This window comes from Anastrepha ludens, chromosome 6 (assembly GCF_028408465.1).
Source record: "Anastrepha ludens isolate Willacy chromosome 6, idAnaLude1.1, whole genome shotgun sequence".
Taxonomy (NCBI): domain Eukaryota; kingdom Metazoa; phylum Arthropoda; class Insecta; order Diptera; family Tephritidae; genus Anastrepha; species Anastrepha ludens.
In genome coordinates this window covers 96,033,597-96,058,542 of record NC_071502.1, presented here as the reverse complement: position 1 = coordinate 96,058,542, position 24,946 = coordinate 96,033,597, and the positions used below count along the sequence as shown (strand labels likewise).

Below are 24,946 nucleotides of genomic sequence, written 5' to 3'. Positions count from 1 at the left end.
CTTGGATATATTAAAATTTGCACAAAACGTGCGAAATATGCGGAGAATGAGTGAGAAAGCGAATGAATGGTGAGCGAGATGAATGGTGAATGGTGAAAATTCCAATGAAAATACGTGAAGTAAATGTATTGCCTATTGTTAACTATATATTATATGGTACATTCTATCTATTCCTGACTGATTCGTAGAATTCCAAGTTGGAGCGAAGGCCCAGAATGAATTTCTTCCATTTGGGTATATTTTGCGCCCAGCTATTAATTCTATTCCAGCTAAGGCGCATGACACGGGTTTCTGCCTGCAGTAGTCACTTCTAGTTGTTCACTGATTTTCCTCGCCTAGGCTTGCTCGGGTGTTCCAGCCAATCGCAGCCCTTCTTATATCATTCCTTTACGTGCGCTGCCTTTTTTGTCCAACTACTATCTATTATCTATTATCTGGCATCAGTCATCTGTCATCTATCATCAATTCATCTGCCATCTATTACCTGTTATCTGTCATCTGTCATCTATGATCTATACATTATATATTACCTGTTATCTGTCATCTACCATCTGTCAGTTGTCATCTGTCATCTATTATCTGTCATCTCTCATCTATTATCTATTATCTATTACCTGTTATCTGTCATATGCCATCTGTCATCTATCATCAATTCATCTCCCATCTATTATCTTTCATCTGTCATCTGTCATCCATTATCTATTATCTGTCATCTATTACCTGTTATCTGTCATCTACCATCTATTATATATCATCTATACATTATCTATTACCTGTTATCTGTCATCTACCATCTATTATTTGTTATCTATTATCTATTATCTATTACCTGTTATCTGTCATCTGTCATCTATCATCTATACATTATCTATTACCAGTTATTTGTCATCTGCCATTTGTCATTTGTCATCTATTATCTATTACCTGTTATCTGTCATCTATCATCTATAATCTATACATTATCTATTACCTGTTATCTGTCATCTACCATCTATTATCTATTATCTATCATCTATACATTATCTATTACCTGTTATCTGTCATCTACCATCTATTATCTATTATTTATTATCTATTATCTATTATCTATTACCTGTTATCTGTCATCTGTCATCTATCATCTATACATTATCTATTACCTGTTATCTGTCATCTACCATCTATTATCTATTATTTATTATCTATTATCTATTACCAGATATTTGTCATCTGCCATTTGTCATCTGTCATCTATTATCTATTATCTATTGTCTATTATCTCTCATATATCATCTCTTACCTGATATCTATTGCTTGTTACCCATCAGTTTTCACTGCAAATATCCCTCAACCCATTATTTAACTCAGTTGCGCCTAAACATACACTTTTTGTTACCTTGCTGCACCATTTTTCCATACTTCTTCCAAATCTTACTAAATATGACCGCAATAATTAAACGCTGAATAGCGGGCAAATTCATTTGGTTTATTTTTTTATGCTTATTCGAAATAATCTAACTCGCACACACACACACACACATACAATACCCAGACGTATTTTATGTGGCTCATTTGCGGTGGGTTATCTAAGTAGGTTAGAGACACATCTGCCTTAATGACCACATCCAAGTGGCTTTTATCCGGAGCAGCTTTAACAAACCACCAAAAACAGCGCATGAAACGCAAGGAATGCTAGTCATTTTATAGACGAAGTGGTTCAGGCGGACTTCAAAACATTCGAGCTTTATTATCCTCACAAAAATAGAAAATATTCCAATTCATATTTGAAAAATTATTGCAGGCAATTTCATTTCCTTTTGCTCCTCTCGTAAAATCTGAAAAAAGCAGTAATAGAATAACAGCGAGATAGGCAATGGGCGGATTTGGTGGTCAAGAGCTGCTTGCACTCCAGCTGTGTAATTATGAAGCAAACAATATTTCGGCATTATGAGTTAAATGCCATGATATTCACTACGCATATAATGGGCTGGATGAGAATGAGGATCGAGTTTGCGGCGTTGTGTTTGCCGCGCGCTGTTGCTTGCACTCTGGTGGAAAGCTTAAAACTAATTACAGACTCATAAAACGCCAGGCGGGCCAAGCCACTGAAGTAGTGAGAGGAGAGATGAACCGAAGTGGCGGAGGTTGGAATTGAAATGTATGGATGTGGCTATGGCTATGGTGGAAAAAGTGGGTTGAGGGAAAATTTTAAATTGTCGAAATAGGCAGGATGAAGGATGCTTGGAGTCTAAAATGATGAGCGCAGAAATATAGAACAATTTTGTGAAAAATCGAAAAAACAAATATTGAGAATGGCTGGCGCATAGGCTTTGGCAATTTGAGGACCATAAACAAGGATTATAATTAAAAACAGCATAATTTCATGCATCAGCAAAAATACTTTGCAGCGTCCAAATTTTACGAAACGGAGGTTAAAGTGAGCTACATTTGTGGCCATTGATTCGCTGATGAGGCGAGGCAGTTTGGAGAAACACCAACCTCATCTTAAGTGAATTGTGTGTTTCGTACAGTTTCGTGTACTAAGCAAAGATTCCCCTCGAGCCGTCAGCTTCGATGCCAAGAAATAAGTATTCTTCAAAAAAAAAGTTATACGCAGAAATTTTATTTGTAACTGCCCGCATACAGGCTAAAATTTACAAGTCTCATACACACACAAACATATACATAGATATTTTCTAATACATACAGTTATTTAACATAACAATTTATTATATGTAACAATGCCATATAAATTTACACAGGAATCAAGTTTGGATAAATTTATATCCAACAAAAAAAAAATAAAACAGTTATAACGACGTAATTCTCCATGCGACTGCTCTTTCCACACAAATACACTTCAAATTTTTGCTAGTAGATAGAGAAAAACTACATAAAAAAAAGCTGAATACACACACATACACACATGCGCCAACAATTCTCAATAGCGTCGTATCGCCGACGACTTTAGCATTTGGCTTGACGCTGATGTCGGCGCTGGCGTCGTTGCACCAGCCGCTAGGCTGCCCCATCTTTACTAGAACGTCGCCAAGAAACCCAGACGAAGTTCATTATATAGAATACAACGGCCGCAAATACCACTACGGGGCTATATGCAGTGGGTGGGTTCAACGTGGACGCTCCGCTGGGCTTTGGTGTTGCGGCTCCTGCATCATCTCCCATCTTTTTTTTGTTGTTGCTGCGACTAAACGGCTAAAATTTGCTACTAGAAATTAAAGCTGCTGATTGGGTGTGTCGATCCTCTTCAATAGTTCACAAGCGCGCACACACACTATTTGGTATATTTATTTTTTTTCGTTAAGCAACGCGTATAAGAAATTATACAATTAAATAATTATTAAATTGGAAATGTTGGCGTCTGTGAAAAAACCGAACGAATGTAAAACTTTTACGTCAATAATATCATAGGTTGTGCTGATGAAATGAATTTTTCGTTACACAATTTTCATTGTCTTTTCGCACAGGTGTAAAATGTTGGCACAGTGGATTTACTGTGCCGAGACGGCAAGTGTGCAATTCGACAAAAAAATTTAGTGAAATAAAAGCGTGGCGAGGCAGAAGAAGCTTCAAGCAGGATATAAGTGCGATTGTATGGTATTTAAAAAGAAGTGGGCATTGCAGAGCACTCAGCTGGGTATTGCACTAAGCAGATTTTTTTAAGGATTGGGGGATAAGTAAAAAAGTGACTTCTCCCACCTTCGAAGCGAGCTTACGAAATCGAATTATGGGCCTTCGAAGTTCGAAAAAGCGATTTTAGTAAAAAATGGGTTAAAATTAATGTGTGTAAATAAATAAAAAAAATATATATCGTCGTATTCGCTTATTCCATGTATTTAAATATCATGGCATTTTTTTCGTAAACAAAATTATTACAGCTGCTTTTGGAAAAAGTTCTACGAAAATTTAAAAAGGAATTGGTATTGTTGTAAAGGTGATTTAACGCTCTTTTATTTTATGTGCATAATTATATACTTTGTATATGACAAAAAAAAACAACAAATGTAATGCAAAAAAAAACATTCTTTAATAAAAATGTGTATAGTTTTTATAAAAAATATATTTAACCACAAAAGCAGAAAAAAAATCGTAATGCCACAAAATTTTTTTTTTTTTTATTAAAAATATATTTAATCAAAAAACAAAAAAGATTTATAAAAATTGTAATGCAAATAAAAAAATTTTTAATAAAAAAAATGTATAATTTTTATAAAAAATATATTTAACCAAAAAAACGAAAAAATATTAAAATCGTAATGTTCAAAAAAATTTATTTTTATGAAAAACATAAATATATAACTTTAATTAAAAATAAATTTAATCAAAAAGCAATTTTAAAAAATTGTAATGCAAAAAAAATTTTTTTAATAAAAAAACGTGTATATATACCTCTTATTAAAAACTTATTTAATAAAAAAAAACACAAAATAATTTAATAATAAATTTTAATGCAAAAATCAATTTTTTTGAATAAAAAATATTGTACATATTATATATAATTTTTATTAAACATATATTTAACAAGCCAAAGATTAAAAAAAAAATTTTAATGCCAAGAAAACTTGTTTGTTTAATAAAAAAACAATAAACAACCCATATATAATTTTTATTAAATATATTTAACAAAAAAAATCATTATTTTGCATGTTCATTAAGCCTCTGTTGATGCCTTTGATCCAAACTATTATACTAAAAAAAACGATGAAAACTATTAAACATAATTTTAATGCAAAAAAAAATTCAAAAACTAAACATATAAAATAAAGATATAGTTAGCGAAAAAAAAGATTAAAAAAATTTTAATGCAAAAAAAAATTTTATGCAAAAAAAAATTTGTATGCAAAAAAAACATTTTTTTTAAATAAAAATATTTAACAAAAAATAAATAAAAAATAAAATTTTAATGCAAAATATTGTTTTTTTTATTAAAAACAATACGTATAATTTGTATAAAAAATATATTACTAAACTATTATACCAAACTATATTATTATACTAAATCAAACTATAAAAACTGTTAAACTAGATTTTAATGCAAAAAAAAATTCATAAAATAAATATATAGTTAGCGAAAAAAAAAGATTAAAAACAATTTTAATGCAAAAAAAATTTTAATGCAAAAAAATTTTAATGCAAAAAAAACATTTTTTTAAAATAAAAATATTTAACAAACAATAAATAGAAAATAAAATTTTTATGAAAAATATTTTTTTTTTTTATTAAAAAAATTACGTATAATTTGTATAAAAAATAGTGTACTGCAAACAAAAAAAAAATAATAATAAAAAACAATATACTAATATATATATAATTGCTATAAAAAATATATTTCATAAAAAAAATATTACAAAATCTTTATTTTACATGTTCATTAAACCTTTGTTGATTCCTTTGATCCAAACTATTATACAAAAACCAACTATAAAAACTACATATTAAACTAAATTTTAATGCAAAAGAAACTCATAAAACTTTTACAAAAAATATAGCTAACGAAAAGAACAATAAAAAAAAATTTTTATGCAAAAAGAAATTTGTATGCAAAAAAAATTTTAATGCAAAAAAAAATGTTTTTTTTTTTAAATAAAAAATATATTGTATAGAATTTTTATAAAAACTATATTTAACAGAAAATAAATAAAAAATAAAATTTTAATGCAAAAATAAAAAATAAAATTTAAATGCAAAAATATTTTTTTTTTAAAAAAATACGAATAATTTGTATAAAAAATATATTTAGCACAACAAAAATTGTACTACAAATAAAACAAAAAATTTAATAAAAAGCCAATATATAAAATGACTAACAAAAATATCTTTAATAAAAAAAAATTATAAAACCGTTATTTTATTATACATGTTCATTAAACCTTTGGTACAAATTATTCTACTAATAAAAACTATTAAACTAAATTTTAATGCCACAACAAAAAATTTTTATAATAAAAAAAAGAAGTATTTTATATAGTTTTTTTAAAACATATATTTAACAAAAAAACAAAATTGTAATGCAAAAAAAAAATTTTTTAATAAAAAATAATATAATATATATAAAATTTATAAGAAATATATTTAACAAAAAAAAAAATTATAAAACCGTTATTTTACATGTTCATTGAACCTTTCTTGTTTACTTTCATTCAAAATATTATACTAAAACAAACTACTAAACTAAAATTTTATGCAAATAAATTTTTTTTTTTTTAAACGAAAAAAAAAGTGCATAAGTATCATTTTTATGAAAGTTATTTAACAAAAAAAAAAATGAAGAAAAAAATTGTAGAGCAAAAAAAAATTCTTTTTTCTTAATATAAAAAAAACTATATTATTATTTTTCTAAAAACTACAGCACACGCTCGACAACGTGAACGATCTGAAGCGTGAACACCCCAAAACGTGAACAGACATTTTTGGGCATTGACTACTCTAAAACGTGAACAAACCCAAAACACTCTATAACATGAACAATAAACGTTACAATTATTTGAATGTAGTTTACATTGATCTCAAGTAATTCTGAAATTGGGGAATCCCCTAATTATAAAATAGGCATTTTATTCGTAATTGCATGTAAGGAGTAAAGTATTTTAGTCGCGGTTTTGGTTTTGCAAAGAGTGTTTCGTCTTATGTTTTCTGGTGAAAATGAGTTCTAAAAAACCCGTGTGCTTGACATTAAAACAAAAGGCTAAAATTCTCGGCTTTTTAAAAAGAGGCTCATCTGTCACGATTTTAGCAAAGAAATATAATGTTGCTAAATCAACAATTTGTAACATTAAAGCGAAAAAGCAAGTGATTTTAAAATGCGTAAACAACACGTGTTGTGGACCTGGAAATAGAAAAACACTGCGCTCTTCAGAGTTGCCCAAAATGGAGAGAGCTCTTTATCGTTGGTTTATCCGAATGCGAGATAAAAACTGGCCCGTAAGTGCTCTAATGTTGAAAGAAAAGGCAAAAACACTGCATGCAAAATTTAAAGAAAATGAAGCAAACTTCTTCACTAGTGATGGATGGCTCCAAGGATTCAAGAAGAGGTACGGTATTCGTCTTCTTGAAATATCAGGCAAAAAACTTTCTTCGCAACCTCAGCTAGTGGATCCGTTTAAAGAAAAACTTAAAGCTAAAATGGCTGGATTAGAGTTGGGCAACAATCAGTTATATCATGCTGATGAGTCGGGGTTATTCTGGAGACTTTGTCAGAGAAAACGTACGCGTCAAGTTTGGAGAAGAGAGCCACAGGGGTAAAATGCGAGGAGCAGCGAATCACGTTTTTATGCTGTTCAAACGCCACTGGATCCCACAAGCTTAAGCTTTTGGTAATTGGAAAGGCGAAGAATCCACGCTGCTTTAAGGGGGGAAGCTGGTCTAGAATTTTGAAAAAATCGAAAAATTTTTGTTTGTCTTAAAAGGTGCTTTAGGGTCTTAGAAATAATATACCAAATGAGGGATGCCAGCAAAAATGTCTAAATGCCCAAATTTTTCATTCGACGGCAGTGCCTCGCAGGTATGCCCCGAACGCTACTTACAACTTTAAACGCGTTTTTCTCGAAATCACTTTTTTTAAACTGGCCGAAGACATAACTCGAACAAATCTTTACCGATTCTTACGAAATTTTGACAATACATTCGAAATACCTTTCTCCGGAGACGTACGTAGGATTTTTTATTTATATTACATAGTTTTTTTTTTAATCAACAATTTTATGTCGTTCTTTATAGTGAAAATTGTAACTTTTTGTTCAAACGTGCACCATTTCGCGAAAAAACAAAATATCGAAAAAATCCTACGTACGTCTCTTTCTGTTGTTATATAGAAACTAAAAAAATTTTACTTTTTGATCCAGGACGAAAATTAAGGAGTTTACGTCTTCGGCAATGGACCCACTAGAAAAAAAGGCGCCTTAGGAGAACTGCTGGACAGCGGCCATTTTGAAATTAATTCAGACGAAAAATTTTGTATTTGTACCATGAAAGCTATATTATTAAACCTATTTCACAGATTTTCGATTGATTCCTTTGTTGAGTCAAAATAAATTCATAAAATATGCCCATTTTTTGCGCTCTAGACCAGCTTCCCCCCTTAAAAACTTTCAGTGCCACACCGACTATAAGAGCTCGAAATCCGTCTGGATGACGTCGTTTATTTTCATGCAATGGTTTCATGAGTCATTTGTTCCGCAGGTGAAGAATATTCCTTCCAAGTTTTGTCCGATCTTTTAGGTTAACTGGTTGTTTTTTAAGGTTACATCGTTTTTAAAGGAGAAAGCCTTACCAATTAAAGCTATCAGCCTTATCGACAACGCTCATTCTCACCCAAATGAAGCTGAACTGATATGATAGCTCAGAAGTTCAATTCATCGCATGGAACAGTTCACAACTGGGAAAATGGTTTCCGCATAGACTTTCCGTCGCCCACCTTCAGCACAGAGTGAATGTGTGTTCTCAGCTGCTACAACGGCTTGAAAATGAAAGTTTTTTGAACCGTATCGTTGCTGGTGATGAAAAATGGGTCCTTTACAATAATCATGTTCGCAAACGCCAATGGTTAGATAAAGATGAAACACCAGAACCGACCCCTAGAGATGGCCTTCACCGCAAGAAGATTCTCCTGTCAATTTGGTGGGTATTGTTTACTGTGAACGCCTGGAACCAAACCAGACGATAACTGCCGATTATTATTCCCATCAGCTATCAAACCTGAATGAGGCACTTAACAAAAATCGACCGTCTTTAGTGAATAGACGCAAAGTTTTGTTTCACCCCGACAACGCAAGATCCCATACCGCAAGGCAAATATTAGGCAAGCTGAACGAGCTCAGATGGGAGATATTGCCGCATCCACCATACTCTCCGGATATTGCACCTAGTGATTATCACCTTTTCCGTGGACTTCAATCCTATATGAGTAACAAGAACTACTACTCAAAAGAAGCTATAAAAAGGGATATCGAAGCGTATTTTGGCTCCAAGAACAAAAAATTTTTTGAGCAGGGAATTAAAAATTTGCACATAAAAACATAAAAAATATAAGAGAGGCGTCTAAATTGTACCTGTACTAGGTTTTGTAAACAGCTCAGCAGTTTTGGAGCTATTTACGTTTTTAAAAAGCGTTAAATTGACTTTCGACTCTTCATTACTCCTCCATTTTCATTCGCGGGAAATAAATTTTAGTGCCGCAAGTTTTAGTAATAAGAATGAAATTAGTTAGCGAATCACGTTTTTAACTTTTTTCTAGCGAGATTCTACATATTCTTGACATTCCCCTGCATTTATATATGCAAAGCAATGGAAATTGAGGTACTTTGAGTCATTTGTAGAAATCTATTAGTCACTTTAAGCGGCAGTGAGGCACTCAGAGTGATATTGATTTACATTGAACTCTCTTGAGCTCTCAGGCGAACTTTTTTCTCCATGATGAAATATATCTAAAGAATGCGCTCCGCTTTGCCTTATAACTTTTTTAACTTCCTTAGCCGAGGAGCTTCATGTTGAGCCACTAAAAGCATTTTAATTTGCTCTCAATGATTAATAGAAATAATAGAAATTCGCTTGATAAGTGAAGCCTATTTTCGAGAGTCAGTGAATATACACATATATAAATGTACAAATACATATGCAAAAGTATGCATGTGTGTACGTCAACAGCGTCTGCTGGTGAAAAGTAGAACACTTTAAATAAAACATTGCGACGAATGGTTTGGTTGCAGAGCAAACTACAATTAAAAAGGAATCGGCTCACACACATACACACATACAAACATGCAAAATTTACAAATGCTTGTAAGTAAATGTAAGGAAGGCCGAAAAATTGTGCGAAAAATGCAGTATCACTGGGAATTAATGCGACCTTGTCGCACTTGCGGGTATGCGCTCGGTACACTGAGAAAAACTGAGCAAATGTGACACCAACTGGCGTTATGGTCACTTTGGAACAATGAAGAATGTCCAACATGTCTTGAGGCAAAAATACAGCAAGGCAGCGTGAATTTGATTTTAGCTACTTGAGCATCCAGATAAAAGCAAAATAACTGGCGAATTGTCAGAGAATTGAACGAAAGTGAAGTCTCAATGGCGTTTCAAAAAATTTGGAAATGTTAAAGCTGCAAAATTGAGTTTTCTTTATTTTATTATCTATTTAATGCTTAGAAATCCAACTCCAAACTATTTAAATTGAAATTAAATTGAGTTTATTGCATTCACTAAAATTTGTGTACATTTTGAGCAACTTTGAGCCATTTCATTAATTTAGAATCAATTTCTAAGTATGAGTAAAGTTTTTCAAGTATGTACTATTGAGCGCCTCTCAGAAGTTTATTTTTAAGAAATTGACCACAATTTCTTCACTCGTATTGTTTTATAGATAGCCCAAATCCGAGAAACTCGCACTTGAAAACTTAGGGAAATTTTTTTTTCTGGTTCAATTTCAGTAGATTTTGGGCCACCAGAACCATACAGACGATCTTTCAGCAAACGAAGGCTAGATATGCAGTTATATTTAAAAAGCATAATTTCATTTTTATTAAAAAAATGTTTCAAATAAAAAGATAGAAATCTGCAGCTAGCAAATGCGCGAAATTTATTCGAATCAGTTCTTGGTAAATAAGTTTTGTGCCACTTTGAGCTACTTAACTTAGCTACAATACATGAACCATTTCCTAGCAGCAAACATGTCACTTCACATTCAATAGCTACTTTTCTTTATTTTTATTTGGGTTTTTGTTTTGTTGGAAACTCTAAAGCGCAAACTATCAGCAGTACTTAATTTAGTTTAAAGTTCTTGTGGCACAGTTTTCGCCACTTTGAGCACTTTGAGCCATGGCGTCTATTTAAATGGCTGTTAGAAAATTTCAGCTGAACCTTTTACGGCTCTTGCTTTACTTTTTTATTAAATAACTCTCATGGCTTCAGACACACATCATTCACTTTCAAATTGAGGCACTTTGTTTGCCTGACTTGCCTCTGAGTACATTTTGAGCCGCTTTATCTATTAAAATTGCAGACAGACAAGTTCAGTTCAACATTTTTGAGTCCTTGCCTTACTTTTTGATTAAAAAATTTGTATTGCTTCAGGCACACGGAATTCACTTACAAATGGAACCACTTTAATTTGACTGTCCTGCCTCTGAGTACATTTTGAGCCGTCTTGAGCCATGTTATCTAGTTTAAATTGCAGACAGAGAAATCCAATTCAGCATTTTTGAGGCTTTGTTTTACTTTTTGATTAAAAAATGGTCATTGCTACAGGCTAACTGAATTCACGTTCAACTGGAACCACTTTGATTTGACTGTCCTGCCCCTGAGTACATTTTGAGACAGACAAGTTTAGTTCAGCATTTTTGAGTCCTTGCCTTACTTTTTGATTAAATAACTCTCATGGCTTCAGACGCACTGTATTCACTTTCAAATTGAGGCACTTTCGTGTGCCTGACTTGCTCCTGAGTACATTTTGAGCCACTTTGAGCCGCAACATCTACTTTAAATTAAAATAGACAAGTTCAGTTCAACATTTTTGAGTCCTTTGCCTTACTTTTTGATTAAAAAATGTTTATTGCTTCAGGCACACTAAATTCATATTCAAATGTAACCACTTTATTTTGACTGTCCTGCCCCTGAGTACATTTTGAGCTGCTTTGAGCCCCATTATCTAGTTTAAATTGAAGACAGACACGTTCAGTTCAGCATTTTTGAGGCTTAATTTCACTTTTTGAGTAAAAAATTTGCAAAGAATTTGAAGTATTTTTTGATTAGAAGCATTTTCGTTTGCCTGAGAGATAATAGAAAAAATTTTCTATATAGTAATATTTAAAAATTTTAAAATTTTCGCTTCGATCAAGTGCATTTTGGACCTTTTTAAATCATGGATAGACAAATTTGACTCAATTTTTTGTAATCTATATATATTTATTTTTTGTTTAAATAACTTTCATGGCTTCCGGCACATTGTATTAGCTTTCAAATGTTACCATTTTCATTTTACTGAGTTATATTGGAGTACACTTTGAGCCACTTTGAGCTGTATGATCTCTTTAAAATCACAGATAGACAAATTGGGTTCAACTTTTTATAATCTATATTGCATTTTTAGATTAAATAGCATTCATGGCTGCAGGCATATTGTATTCGCTTTCAAATGTAACCACTTTCATTTGACTGAGCGATCACTGAATACATTTTGAGCCACTTTGAGCACGATTATCTAAACACGGTAGCCATGACTTTGTACTAAAAAAAAAATTGCTCAAATATTCAGAAATCAGAATCAAAGTAGTTTTAAAGTGGGTCTATAAATGAATCTATTTAATTGGATCTTTTTCTCGTATTAGACTATTTTTAGCGCTCATTAAGCCACTTTGAGCAACACTCATATATAATTAATTCCGAATGAACACTTGTTAAGAAATACAAATTTAGCTGCATTGTTTTCGCAAGTTTCGCCTTGTTCTAGTAAATTCACCTAATTTTTTCCGTATCACTCGTATTTACATGCCGCAATAGGCAACTCAGGCCACTAAATTTCAACCCATAAAACAGTTCTAAATGAAAAAATGGGATTAAAAAATGCAAACAAATGCTCATTTGCATACACACACATACAAACATTGCATTTTTTCACTAACACACATACACAATTTGCTACCTATTTAGGTGCATAGCATACATATTCACACACATATACATATACATATTTAGGTGTGCATTATTGCAGACAGCACATACGCCTAGTAGACCACTCGGCCAGCCACTTTGGGGCCACTTACGGTGCAAATAAAGCAGATGAAAGTAAGTAAATGAAAAGTGTAATGGAGGGATAAGTATTCAGGGAGATTGCATAATGACACAAAAGCGAAGCTTAAAAGAGAGACAGAGCAAGAAGTACCATGAACGAGGGTAGAAGGGCAAACAAAGAAAGAGAACGCATACGAGTGTACACAAATGCCAAGTGCACCTACCTACATTCGGTATTTACACACCTGTCCAAGTGAGCTAGTGAGCCACCACAGCCGGTGTGTGAATGTGTAAGTGAATGTGCAACTGATGTTTACACAAAAAGAACGAATTGTATGAAAACGCTTACTGAATAGTTAATTAATAGGATAATACAATTAATTTGTGGGCAATGAATGTCTGCGTTTATTTGAGCGTACAATGAAAGGGGCGAGTATGGGTTTTGTGCGGAATAGTATGCAGGTGGATGTGTATGGGTGTATGGCTTAAAGAGAGACCTAGTGAAATGGCAAAAACGGCTAGAGAAATAGCATTCATTACTCTACCACAGGACACTGAAAGGGAATGATTGGCTGTATATGAGCAACTGCTTAAGAGGAGGAGAAAGCTAGTTTTTCCTAAGCTTTTTTTTACTTATTTCATTATATTGGCCATAATCGCTACCACTTTCAATGGGCAAAGTATTGATTATGCACTTTTTGTAACTACTCATTGCCGACTAGATAGTTTTGAATAGCTTCAATTCTATTTCGTTTCAAAATAATCAATTTTCAATTAATTGAATCAATGTCAATACTTATTGAGCCATTTTGAGCACCACCATCGTCTAAATATTGACATAACCACGATTGGAGTATAGCTGACAAATCCGCTGTTTAAATTTTAAGATAATTTATAGGCAATAAATCAAAATCTGCATTTTTGGCTTTCAATTGTAGTCCATTAAAGGCAATTTGGTCTCACATAAATTCATATTGAGCTACATTGAGCCACAGTATCCGGTAGTTTTAAAGATAAAAAAATTGCGATATATTTAAAAATTTCTTTTTAGTCAATTTTGAGCTTTTAAAAATACTGCAAGTCTATATTGAGCCACTTTGAGCTAAATCATACAATTTGGAGCTTGTTGAGCATTTTATTCATAGTGATAAAAAAAGCAGTATAAAAAAGGAAATATCAGCTAAAAGTGAAGCTGATGTTTTCAAGAGTATTCCACGTCGATATGGAGCCAAGTTATTGAATTCAAGCCGCATCAGGATTTTATATTTATTGAATAAATGTAACGAAAATTTAATCTCAGGTTGTTTTTAATAATCAACTGGCCAAAGTGAGTTTTAAGCTTTCAAAAGCACTTCAAGTCCATAGTGAATCATGTTGAGCCAAACCATCACTTTTCTACTATACACGGAAATTCGTTTAAATTCATAGCGAAAATAATTAAAAACAAACATTTGTGCGCACAGCACCGCCAGCAAATCCAATTTCAAGCTTTCCAGAGCACTCCAAATGCATATTGAGCCACTGTGAGCCAAGTCATTACAACAACTATTCTTGGCTATTCGCTTATAATTTATTGTAACTATAACACTTTAACCATAACCATTTATTTGTGCTCCCATTTCAATGCCTCATTTCAAAGTTAAAATGCCTTGCGCCACTTTGAGCCATTCGCAGCGTACAAACCCCCCGTCACTTACATTACAATATCCCCTTACATTCAATACCGAAAAAAGCTTGGCCGCTAATTTTTCCCATTCAAACGCAGAAAAGCGATTTATCAACAATTGCAATTACGCCAAATAAAGACCATAAAAGTCTGCAACCACAAAAAGGTGATCGAACAAAGCTTTTTAACTTGTTGAAAGCGTTTTGAGCCACTTTGTGCCATTCGAGCCGTTATCGAGAATATTCGTCAAGAGGAAGGTATGAAAAAAATGTGCAGAAAATGCTGAAGCAAATAAGTATAGAAATCGGTACTTTTGACACATTCACCAAAAATTAAAATAGCCATTCTGTGGCGTCTCTGTTATGTAGACGTCTGTTAGCACGACCGAAGGAGCAGGCAAAATAAACAATAAAAAAGTACTGAATTGCTACACCAGGTGCGGCAGAGCCACACAAAATGCCGCCATTTAAGTAGCTCAATTAAGTGAGTTTTACTTGGCTGTGGTCATAATTTTTAAGTACTAAAGGGGAAAAAAGAAACGTTCAAAAACCCTTTACGAGCAACTGCATGAAGGTGTATCCGTGTAAGGCAGGGTATCGTTGCGGGGAAAACTAAAGCTGGTGTTTTTCTTTAGCCGGTTAGAGAGTTGGTAGAGTTGTTAAATTAACGCTACGAAGGCGCAAACAGAAGCCTACTCAGCAAATACAATGGGCTATACAAAAACGAAGGCAAGGCGCGATGGATGCCCTTGCGCCTTGTGGTAGGCAATAAAATTTGTAAGGGATGTTTGCAAGTGACAGTGGAAATAAGGCAAACGCGAGAAAAAGTGAGAAACTTAAATAGGCATCTTTTGTTTTCGATTTGAGGGGGAAATGAATTCAAATTCATAACTACGACATAGTTTATTTACACATTGAATCCATTGTATTTTATTTATAAGTATTTAACTTGGGAATGAGCAGATCGAAAAAATGCCGTTATTATGCAATTATATTAAAAAAATGTTTCTCCGTAACTCTGATAGTTTATTTTCCTACAAAGAAAAAAGAAAGAAATCGGAATTAATTCCGAAAACGTTCGAGACAAAATAAGGAAATACTTAAGACCTACTTTTGAGAGTGCGTAACTAAAGAAAATGATTTTGGCTGAATTTGGAACTACAAGGGTTTTCGGAGTGAAATTTAAGTTTACATATGTTCACACATTGTATATGCCTGCATATAATTTATTTTCCAATTATTTTACAAGCATACCATAAAAACTGTTTATCCAATACTTTTCTAATACTTCTTTTTCGGAGAGCGCTGTTTTCGGAGATCTCTTCGGAGTTGTTTAAAATATATATTATATACTACACCCTTTTTAGCTGTTTGGCCGAGCTCCTCCTCCTCCTATTTGTGGTGTGCGTCTTGATGATGTTGCACAAATAGAGGGATCTACAGTTTCAAACCGACTCCGAACGGTAGATATTTTTATGAGGAATAAAAAATATATTTTTTTCAAAAAGGTTATTCAAAGATATTCGCTAAATTACTTTGTCAAAGTGTCCTATAATTGTTTAAAACTATTTCGGAGAAACTTCCGAAAATGTTCGGAGTTCTTTAAAATTTTTGTTTTTTAAGGTAACTTAAAAATTCATGTTTGATAATTTTTAAATATTAAAATGGCTTAAAAATATTTCGGAGAAAATTTCGAAAATTTTCGGAGTTATTTAAACAATCTTTTTGAAAAAAATTTTAGTTGAAAATACTTGTCTGATGATTTTGAAACATTATAATTATTTACAAATATTTCGGAGTCAAATCCGAAAATTTTCGGAGTTATTTAAACAATCTTTTTGAAAAAAAGTTTAGTTAAAAATACATGCCTGATGATTTTGAAACATTAAAATGGTTTACAAATATTTCTGTGACAATTCCGAAAATTTCGGGGTATTTAAACAATCTTTTTGAAAAAAAGTTTAGTTAAAATTACATGCCTGAGGATTTTAAAACATTACAATTCTTTAAAAATATTTCGGAGATAACTCCGAAATATATCGAAGTCATTTAATACATTTTTTTAATTAAGTAGAAATATACGTTTGATGGTTTTAAAATTTAAGTTTTGCAAATATTGGGAAGAAAACTACAAACATTTTCGGGTGGAACATTGATGTGTTGAAGTTATGAAAATAATATATACATGCTGATTTTCATTTACATATAAGTAAATATGTGAATACAGAATATAGAGCATTCGAACATCTCAGTTTCTTATTAGTGCTGCTAATAAGTGCTTACCCAAAGTAAATTTGGAAGACAGTAAATTTTCGAATTGTTTTCCCCTGTAATTCTACATAGTTTATAAAAAATAAGTTCAAAATAATTCTTAAAAAAGAAGTTCAAAATAATTCTTAAAAAAGAAGTTCAAAATAATTCTTAAAAAAGAAGTTCAAATATAATTCTCAAACAATTATATAAGTGACCAAAAGTGCTAATTTTAACTACGAAAATTTTCGGAGAAAATTTATATAGTGGTATGTGGTTTCCTAAAAGCTCCCTTGAATTTGATGCTGTTTGGCATAATTTCTTTGAAATACATTTTCAAAAATTTAACGCTTGACAAAGTATTCCAGAAACTAAGAAATTTTCGGAGTATTTTTTTTTTAATTTCTACGCATTTTATAAAATAAAAGTTCAAATATAATGCGTCAAATTAATAATTGCGTAACAGAAATATGTTAATTACAACTCCGAAATTTTTCGGAGTGACTTTGTTTACTGATTTGACTCATTTGAAAGATTTTTAAGTCTTAAAATACGTAGTCAGCTAGTGATTTTTGGAAAAAAAATATTTCAAACTGTTTCAAACGATCGAAAATATTTCTAAAAATATTCGAATTTTGATTTTAAAATCAAACAGAAAATTTGCATCTTACGTCACAATTTATAAATTTAATATTGTACATTAAAGTTGGAAAAAAAAACAAGTGTAATCAGTATATGTTCCATATCTTTCAAGTTGATTATGCCTGCCCACTCGCATTTCAACGCTCTACCTCTTCAAATAAATGTTGTCCTTTCAACGGCTAATTTATTAACGCTTTTTATTTTGCATTTTTCGCTAGTTTACTTGCTTTTTTACTTTGAAATGAGGGTGTTGGACTACACCACCCTTCCTTCAGCCACTTAAACTGGTATTTCTTCTATTTTACTTTTTTCTGTATTTTCTTTCTTCTATTTTTAATTTTTGCTATGGGCAGCCGCCCGCTCGTCGCTTTGTAGCATGAAAACCATCACTTTGTTGACTTTTTTACAAGCTTTTACTACATTTCCGGCTCGTAAAAGGCAGCCAATGTTTAGGACAAGTTTCAGTTTACACAAAGGAAAGGCGTTGATATGGAAAATTGCTGGATTGCACCAAGCTATTTTGTTTCGTAATAAAAAGGAAGAAGAAGATGATGCAAAGTTTTTTTCCTTTTTGCTCTGCGAATTCCGATATAATTTACTTAACAAAGGTATGGGATTTGTTGGGATTGAATGGTTTTATAAAGCGCTGCGTAAGTTTTTTTTGATTTCAATTATCGGAATATGAGAGCTTTAAAGCACATTTTGCTAGGATTATAGCACAAAACGACAGACTTAATCTCATTTAATATTTCCAATTGTGGAATTATGGGCAAAAAAGGTTCTTATAAAGTTAAGCTGAGCAATCAATGAATTTAAAAATTGTGCGTTCGAATTTTGCTCTAGAGCTGTGCCAAAGCTTACAAGTTTTAAAAATTAAACTCAGCTTCGCCCTTCAAAAGTTATGTGAGAAAAAGTTGTAGTTGTTGTTCAAAAGCCCAAGCTTTCGTAGAGTATGAATTAAAAGGCAGCTTCAAAGACTACGAGTTCTAAACGAAAAGAAAGAGAAGCTTTAAATTCCAGCTAAGCAATATTTCTAGTTCCTTGTTGAACGATACTTTAAAGGTTTGATCCACACAAGCTCAGGCTTAAGCGTATATTAAGCTTTTTGGCATTTTGTGTGTGTGTATTTTTAACCAAGAATCCTGTAAGAATCAAATTTTTGCCTTCTAAAGGCGATCTCAGAACATAAACCAACAAAATAACAATTGCTAAAGGTTCTAATATCACGGACAACTTTTCAAACGAAGAAACACGACATAGAAATTTCCATTTCATTGAGCTTTTAAAGCTCAGGATGCAACTAAGAAATTCTGAAAGCTTTGCGCTTAAATCACAGCGCCTGAATCACTTTGCCCTTGTAAGCGAAACATTCCATTTTATGCAATAAGCGACATGGAAATTTCCATTTCATTGAGCTTTAAAGCTCATGGTGTAACTAAGAAATTCTGACAGCTTTCCGTTTAGATCATAGCGCCTGAATCACTTTGCCCTTGTAAGCGAAACATTCCGTTTTATGCAATAAGTGACATGGAAATTTCCATTTCATTGCGCTTTTAAAGCTCAGGATGCAACTAAGAAATTCTGAAAGCTTTGCGCTTAGATCACATCCCCTGAATCACTTTGCCCTTGTAAGCGAAACATTCCGTTTTATGCAATAAACGACATGGAAATTTCCATTTCATTGACCTTTTAAAGCTCAGGATGCAACTAAGAAATTCTGAAAGCTTTGCGCTTAGATCACAGCGCCCGAATCACTTTGCTCTTGTAAGCGAAACATTCAGATTTATGCAATAAACGACAGAAATCTCTATTTCATTGCGCTTTAAAGCTCATGGTGGAACTAAGAAATTCTGAAAGCTTTTCGTTTAGATCAAAGCGCTTGAATCACTTTGCCCTTGTATGCGGAATGTTCTCTCTTATGGAATTAGCGCCATTACCAACGCCATTCGAGCTTAATAACGGGTAAGGTACATAGGCTTGATTTGATTTTTGTACAATATATCCTAATCCTTCTTTAGTAGCTTAATCTTTTAAAAATGGCTTCGAAATTCACAAAGCCTACCACAGCTGCAAAATATGAAATGGCATACAAAAATATTTCGTAAAAATTATAACAAATATTTGTATGTATGTGAACAGAACCCTTGAAGCTTTTAAAAGCATATGAGGCTGCACACGAGTAAACATCGCGTATTCATACGTGAATCCTTTCAGCTTCAGCTTACACAGCGCTTGAGAGCTTTTTGCGTATTCTATGAAGAGTTTAAAGCAAAGCGCCGAAAAAGCTCTCTTCAGAGATAATAACTAGACACTAAAAATATAGCATAAAGCATACATAAAATGGCTCAAAATGAAAAGCGAGATCTATAAGTAGCAGCAGAAGTGCCCACAGACGATAAACATATGGAATTGGTAAAAAAAAAGCAAAAGCTCTAAAAGCTTAGAAGCAAAAATGAGCTTACAAGCTAAAATAGGATTATCTTCGATCAGTACGCCTCCGCAGAGCTTAAAAGCTGTAAAGGAAAAAGTTACAAGTAAAGCTAAAGCACACGCGTACGCTTACATGGCTCTTACGGCAGAGAGTGTAAGAGAGAGAGAGAGAGAGAGAGAGCGCGAGAGATATGTAGTAGCACGCATTAAGATACAATGTTTCGGCAAGTAAGCATTATTCTAAGCTTATGTAAATAAAAAATTATAATAACAAAAAAAAAAAAAAAAACACGAACACCAACAAATGCTACTAACCTTAATGCTGTCATAGCAAGCGGTCACCTTTCCATTCTGCACCTCGACATTGGCGGGCGGATGAGCGAATTTGCATTCGGTATCTTGGCGGGAGCATTTATTCCTCTGAAATTCGCGACACACTTCCAATTGGAGCCAACGTGAATCCTTGCCATTCAACAGGCTATTCACATGGACGACAGCTGCCATTTTTGTAGTTGTTGTTTTGTAAGTAAGTGTCTTGTGTGGTTACTTGGAACGGGATATTATTATTGGTAATAAATTTGATTTGAATCTCAATAAATTTTCTTTTAATTAACTTTTCTATTTATATTTGCAGTTTGTTGATTCGGCTTGAGAGGGGTCACACGCGGGATGGGGAGTAAGTATTTGCTATCACAAATTATTATTTTTGCCGCTGGCACTTTTGCAGTTGTAGTTAGCAGGCTTTGCAGCTTAAAGTGCTTGACTTGTTTGCCTCTCTCACCCTCTCGTCGTTTTCTTTCTTTAGCTCTTTGACGCACACGGATTGCGTAGCTGCTTTATAACTGTCACTTGCGGGCTTTGTTGCACTGGCGAGCTTGCACCTCGAACGTTATTTTTCACTCAACGGCAGGTTGGTTGAATCGTTGTTGGCTTTGTTGTTTTCCTCACTTGCTTGTTTCGTTTGAAAAAAGAAAACCCTTTTTTCCCCAATACTTGTCAAAAATTTTCGTTTGTTTTGAAATTATTATTGTTTTTGAAAATTCAAAAATTTTATTCGTATGCAAACAAAGCGAACTACGTTTGACGTTTGACGTTGACACTTGCGGCGCGGTTAACTGGTTGACGTAGCTTTTTGCTATTAGCGTTTGGTGCTCGCTCGTTTGCTACGGCGCTATGACAATGCGAAATAGTCAATGACTAGAATTTTAAAAACACTTTCGACTGATTACCGCTTGTCAGCTGGCTGCTCTCCGTTGCGCTTGCAAGTAGAGTGTTCGCGTTTGTCCGAGCGCTTTACTGGAGTAATTGATCTCTTTTTGGCCTGCTTTTTGCAAGAGTTTCGCAACTTTTGGCGGCGGCTTTCAATTTTAGCAACAAAATGGCAAGCTTTACAATACTAGCGCGCAATAATGCTACTGGCTACTACACATACATATGTACGTATGCATGTATGCGTGGTCTACTATGAGGCGTCAAGGTATCGTTTTGCACAAAATTTGCCAGCGAATTCACCCTAACTGCTGCACGTTATATCCTATATATACTTAAACATGTATGTGTATATGTGTTTGTTTATTGCAGCGGCTATTTGAAGGCGCACAACAATAAATTATCAAAACAATTTTTAAAGAATTTCACACTTTTTGCAGTAAATTATAGCAGCGGGAGCTTTGGGGTTTTAATGATTTCAACTTTTTCGTAACGTTTTTTTTTTTTTTTGTTTTTAATTTTATTTTCTTGTGTATGTACTATGTACGCAAATAGTCTGTAGGTAAATATGCGGATACAAGCCGAGGGTTATAATTTATGTGGATAGGGGAGCGTGCGGCGAACCGGTATGAAGCTGAAAAGCGCGCGTTTATTTGAGCTTTTTATACAATTCCGTTAAATGGCTTACAGTTGTCTGCCGTCCACTGTTGCCGCGCTTTATTTTCACTTTTTTTGTTATATGGCGCTTTCGTCGCCGAGCTTTCACGCACAATTCACAAGCTTTTACAATTTCAACAAATTTTGCTGAAAGTAATTTAATGAAATGTACTGGTTATTTGCGGGTGGTTTGGGGATGTTGTTGCGGGTATAATTATAGAGCGAGAGAGCACTTTTTTTCAAGTTTTGGTTTTGTGAGTGGATTTTGTGTTTATTTGTTTGGTTTTTTGTTTTTGCGCTAAAATTTAATATGCAAATGTTTGTGAGCGAGATAAAGCAAGTTTGAGCATACACGCGCTGTTTTTACATTATCTGAAATGAAATAAAAGAATAGAAATATAAAATTACACACGTGATCGGTAGCCATACAAATGTAGCAGTTAAATACAACAAATTTCATAAAGTAGACTAGTATGTGCGCTGTAGGCTGTAGTTTTAGGAATGTGTGGTAGGATTTTTGTATGCACATATATGGTGTGTATGTATGTAAATTGAGGCTAGAGGATCGAGTACAACCTAGAGGGGATATTTTTATACCAAAATATATCTATGTAGTATAAGAGTATTAAATAATATAGATGAGCAGCGAGATTTTATCCTCTAAGATGCTCAATTCAAAAAGCAAAAAAACAAATGCTACACCGCTAGGCAAATACTAAATATAACCTTTTTGGAGTCGACTCCGAAAATTGTTAAGTGAAATTAGTATACACAATTCGGAGTCGACTCCGAAAGCTGTTAAGTGAAATTCGTAGACACAGTAATTTTGTGTGAATACTTTGTTTTTGCTAATTAAAAAAATTCGGAGTCTTTCCGAAAATGTTCGGAGCTGCAAATATAACGTGGTTTTGTATGCGGTATAGCAAAAAGTGAAAGCAACAATAAAAAATAATAGTTTTTTTTTATTGAATTATTTCGAGTTTTTCCGAAAATTTTCGGACTTCAATGAAAACGTAATTAAGCGCAATATGGAGTACGGAATTACGTTTTTAATATATTAAAATAACATTAAAAAAATTCGGAGCTTTTCCGAAAATTTTTGGAACTACAAATGTAAAGGCGACCGCGGTTTTGTATACGGCATAGCAAAAATTTGAAGCAATTATAAGAAATAATACTTTTTTTTACTTTTACTTTTAGTTTATTTACTTTACTTTATTTGCTTTTACTTTATTGAATTATTCGAAGTCTTTCGAAAAAGTTTCGGATATCAATGACAACGTAATTAAGCGTAATATGGAGTACGGAAATACGTTTTTAATAAAGTAACACTAAAAAATATTCGGAATCTTTGCGAAAAGTTTCGGACATCAATGAAAACGTAATTAAGCGTAATATGGAGTACGGAATATTTGGAGTCTTTCCGAAAAGTTTCGATAATTTTGTGAGAATATTTTGTTTTTGGTCATAAAAAGAAATTCGGAGTCTTTCCGGAAATTTTCGGAACTACAAATATAGCGACGAACGCGGTTTTGTATGCGGCATAGCAAAATTTGAAAGCAACTAAAAAAATAATATTTTTTTTTTACTTTATTGATTGTTCGGAGTTTTTCCGAACATTTTCGGACATCAATGAAAACGTAATTAATCGAAATATGGAGTACAGAATTACGTTTTTAATGGAATAACACTAAAAAAATTCGGAGTCTTTCCGAAAAGTTTCGGATATCAATGAAAACGTATTCAAGCGTAATATGGAGTACGGAATATTCGGAGTCTTTCCGAAAAGTTTCGATAATTTTGTGTGAATACTTTTCGGGAAATTTTCGGAACTACAAATATAACGACGAGCGCGGTTTTGCATGCGGCATAGCAAAATTTGAAAGCAACTAAAAAAATTAATATTTTTTTTTACATTATTGTTTGTTCGGAGTTTTTCCGAACATTTTCGGACATCAATGAGAACGTAATTAAGCGTAATATGGAGTACGCAAATACGTTTTTAATAAACTAACACTAAAAAAATTCGGAGTCTTTCCGAAAAGTTTCGGATACCAATGAAAGATTAATTAAGCTTAAAATAGAGTACGGAATTATCTTTTAAATAAAATAACACTTAAAAATTTTCGGAGTCGACTCCGAATATTTAAGGCAAGTAAAACTGTAATGATTAACGCCAAAATTAATTTCGTCTCACAGTTGCTTTCCAGCTTTGCTATTTGGCATACAAAAATACATTGTTTAAAATTATTTTTTCACTTTATTTCATTATTTGAAGCATTTCCGAAAATTTTCGGATATCAGTGAAAACCCAATTATACTTAGTATAAACTGTGAAAATTATTTTCTTATAATACATACAATATAATTTTTCGGAGTCGGCTCCGAATATTTAACTGTATCGATTTGCGCCAAAACTAATTTGATTTTATAGTTACTTTCAATCTTCGCTATGCTATTTGGCATACACAAATACATTGTTGGTAGCATTGGGGGTAACCAATTTTATGAGTTAAAATTGTTTACGAAAAGAGATTGAAAAGAGATGAATTTTTGGCTAAACGCTAGAAATGTGTACAAAAAAGGGTTTAGAACGCTAAATTTGGTTGTGCCTCACTTCTAATTTTAATTTTGAGACAGTTTACAGATTTAGGTGAGTGGTTTTGACCTTACTTCGACAAAATGTATTTGAAGATATCGAATGCATAAGGATATCAAAATAATTTTGTAGAACATCGCTACCTGTAGGGCGAAACTATTCCAGTATAAAAAATGCAAGTTGACTCAGAAAAATTCGGAATTAGTTTTTAGGATTGTTTTGGCTCTTAAACAGTGCGAAATTATTAATTGCAGACGACTCTAATTCTAATCTTTTCGAAGTAAGTTGCTACAATTTTTAGTAGATATGTGAATTATTCAATAAATTATCTGAAAAGAATTTTAATTTGGTTATAGTGTCAATCCTATTTGTATAGTAAAACTTTTATTATTTATATTCTGTGGAGTTTTGACAAAACCACTTATTAGACGTTGGCAGGTAATTATTTTGGCACCAAAAATCATAATTTTGTACATTTTAATTAACTTCTACTAAGACTGATTGGAGTCTACAGCAATGAGTGATAGTTTAGCGTTTAATAGATAATTAGTCCCATGCCTACTTAGGATACACATTTTGCCAAAAGTCCACAGATATGCGTAGATGTCTGTTAAATGTTGAAGAATGAAAAGCCGAGTAACAAAAAAATTATTTTATATTTCATAAAATTAAAATTTATGTAACCCTAGAATGTTCAAGTGATTCTAGTGAGTTCGGCAGTCAGTAGTTGGGTAATCATATATGAACTCCGCTGTGAGTTAAGAAACCGCTCAG

At 32.7% G+C, this 24,946-nt stretch overlaps 1 protein-coding gene across 3 annotated transcripts in view; it reads right to left on the bottom strand.

The window, feature by feature from the left end:
* Nucleotides 1-24,946, bottom strand: part of LOC128868434 (protein muscleblind-like) — a 106,643-nt gene that overhangs the window by 7,724 nt on the left and 73,973 nt on the right. For 2 of the 3 annotated variants that reach the window (XM_054110521.1, XM_054110520.1), the window contains one exon: nt 20,023-21,945. In XM_054110521.1, coding sequence (XP_053966496.1) covers nt 20,023-20,211 — 189 coding nt within the window. In that variant the 5' untranslated portion in view covers nt 20,212-21,945. Of the gene's footprint in view, nt 1-20,022; nt 21,946-24,946 lie in introns of those variants that run through there. The other variant, XR_008455114.1, reaches the window with a different exon arrangement.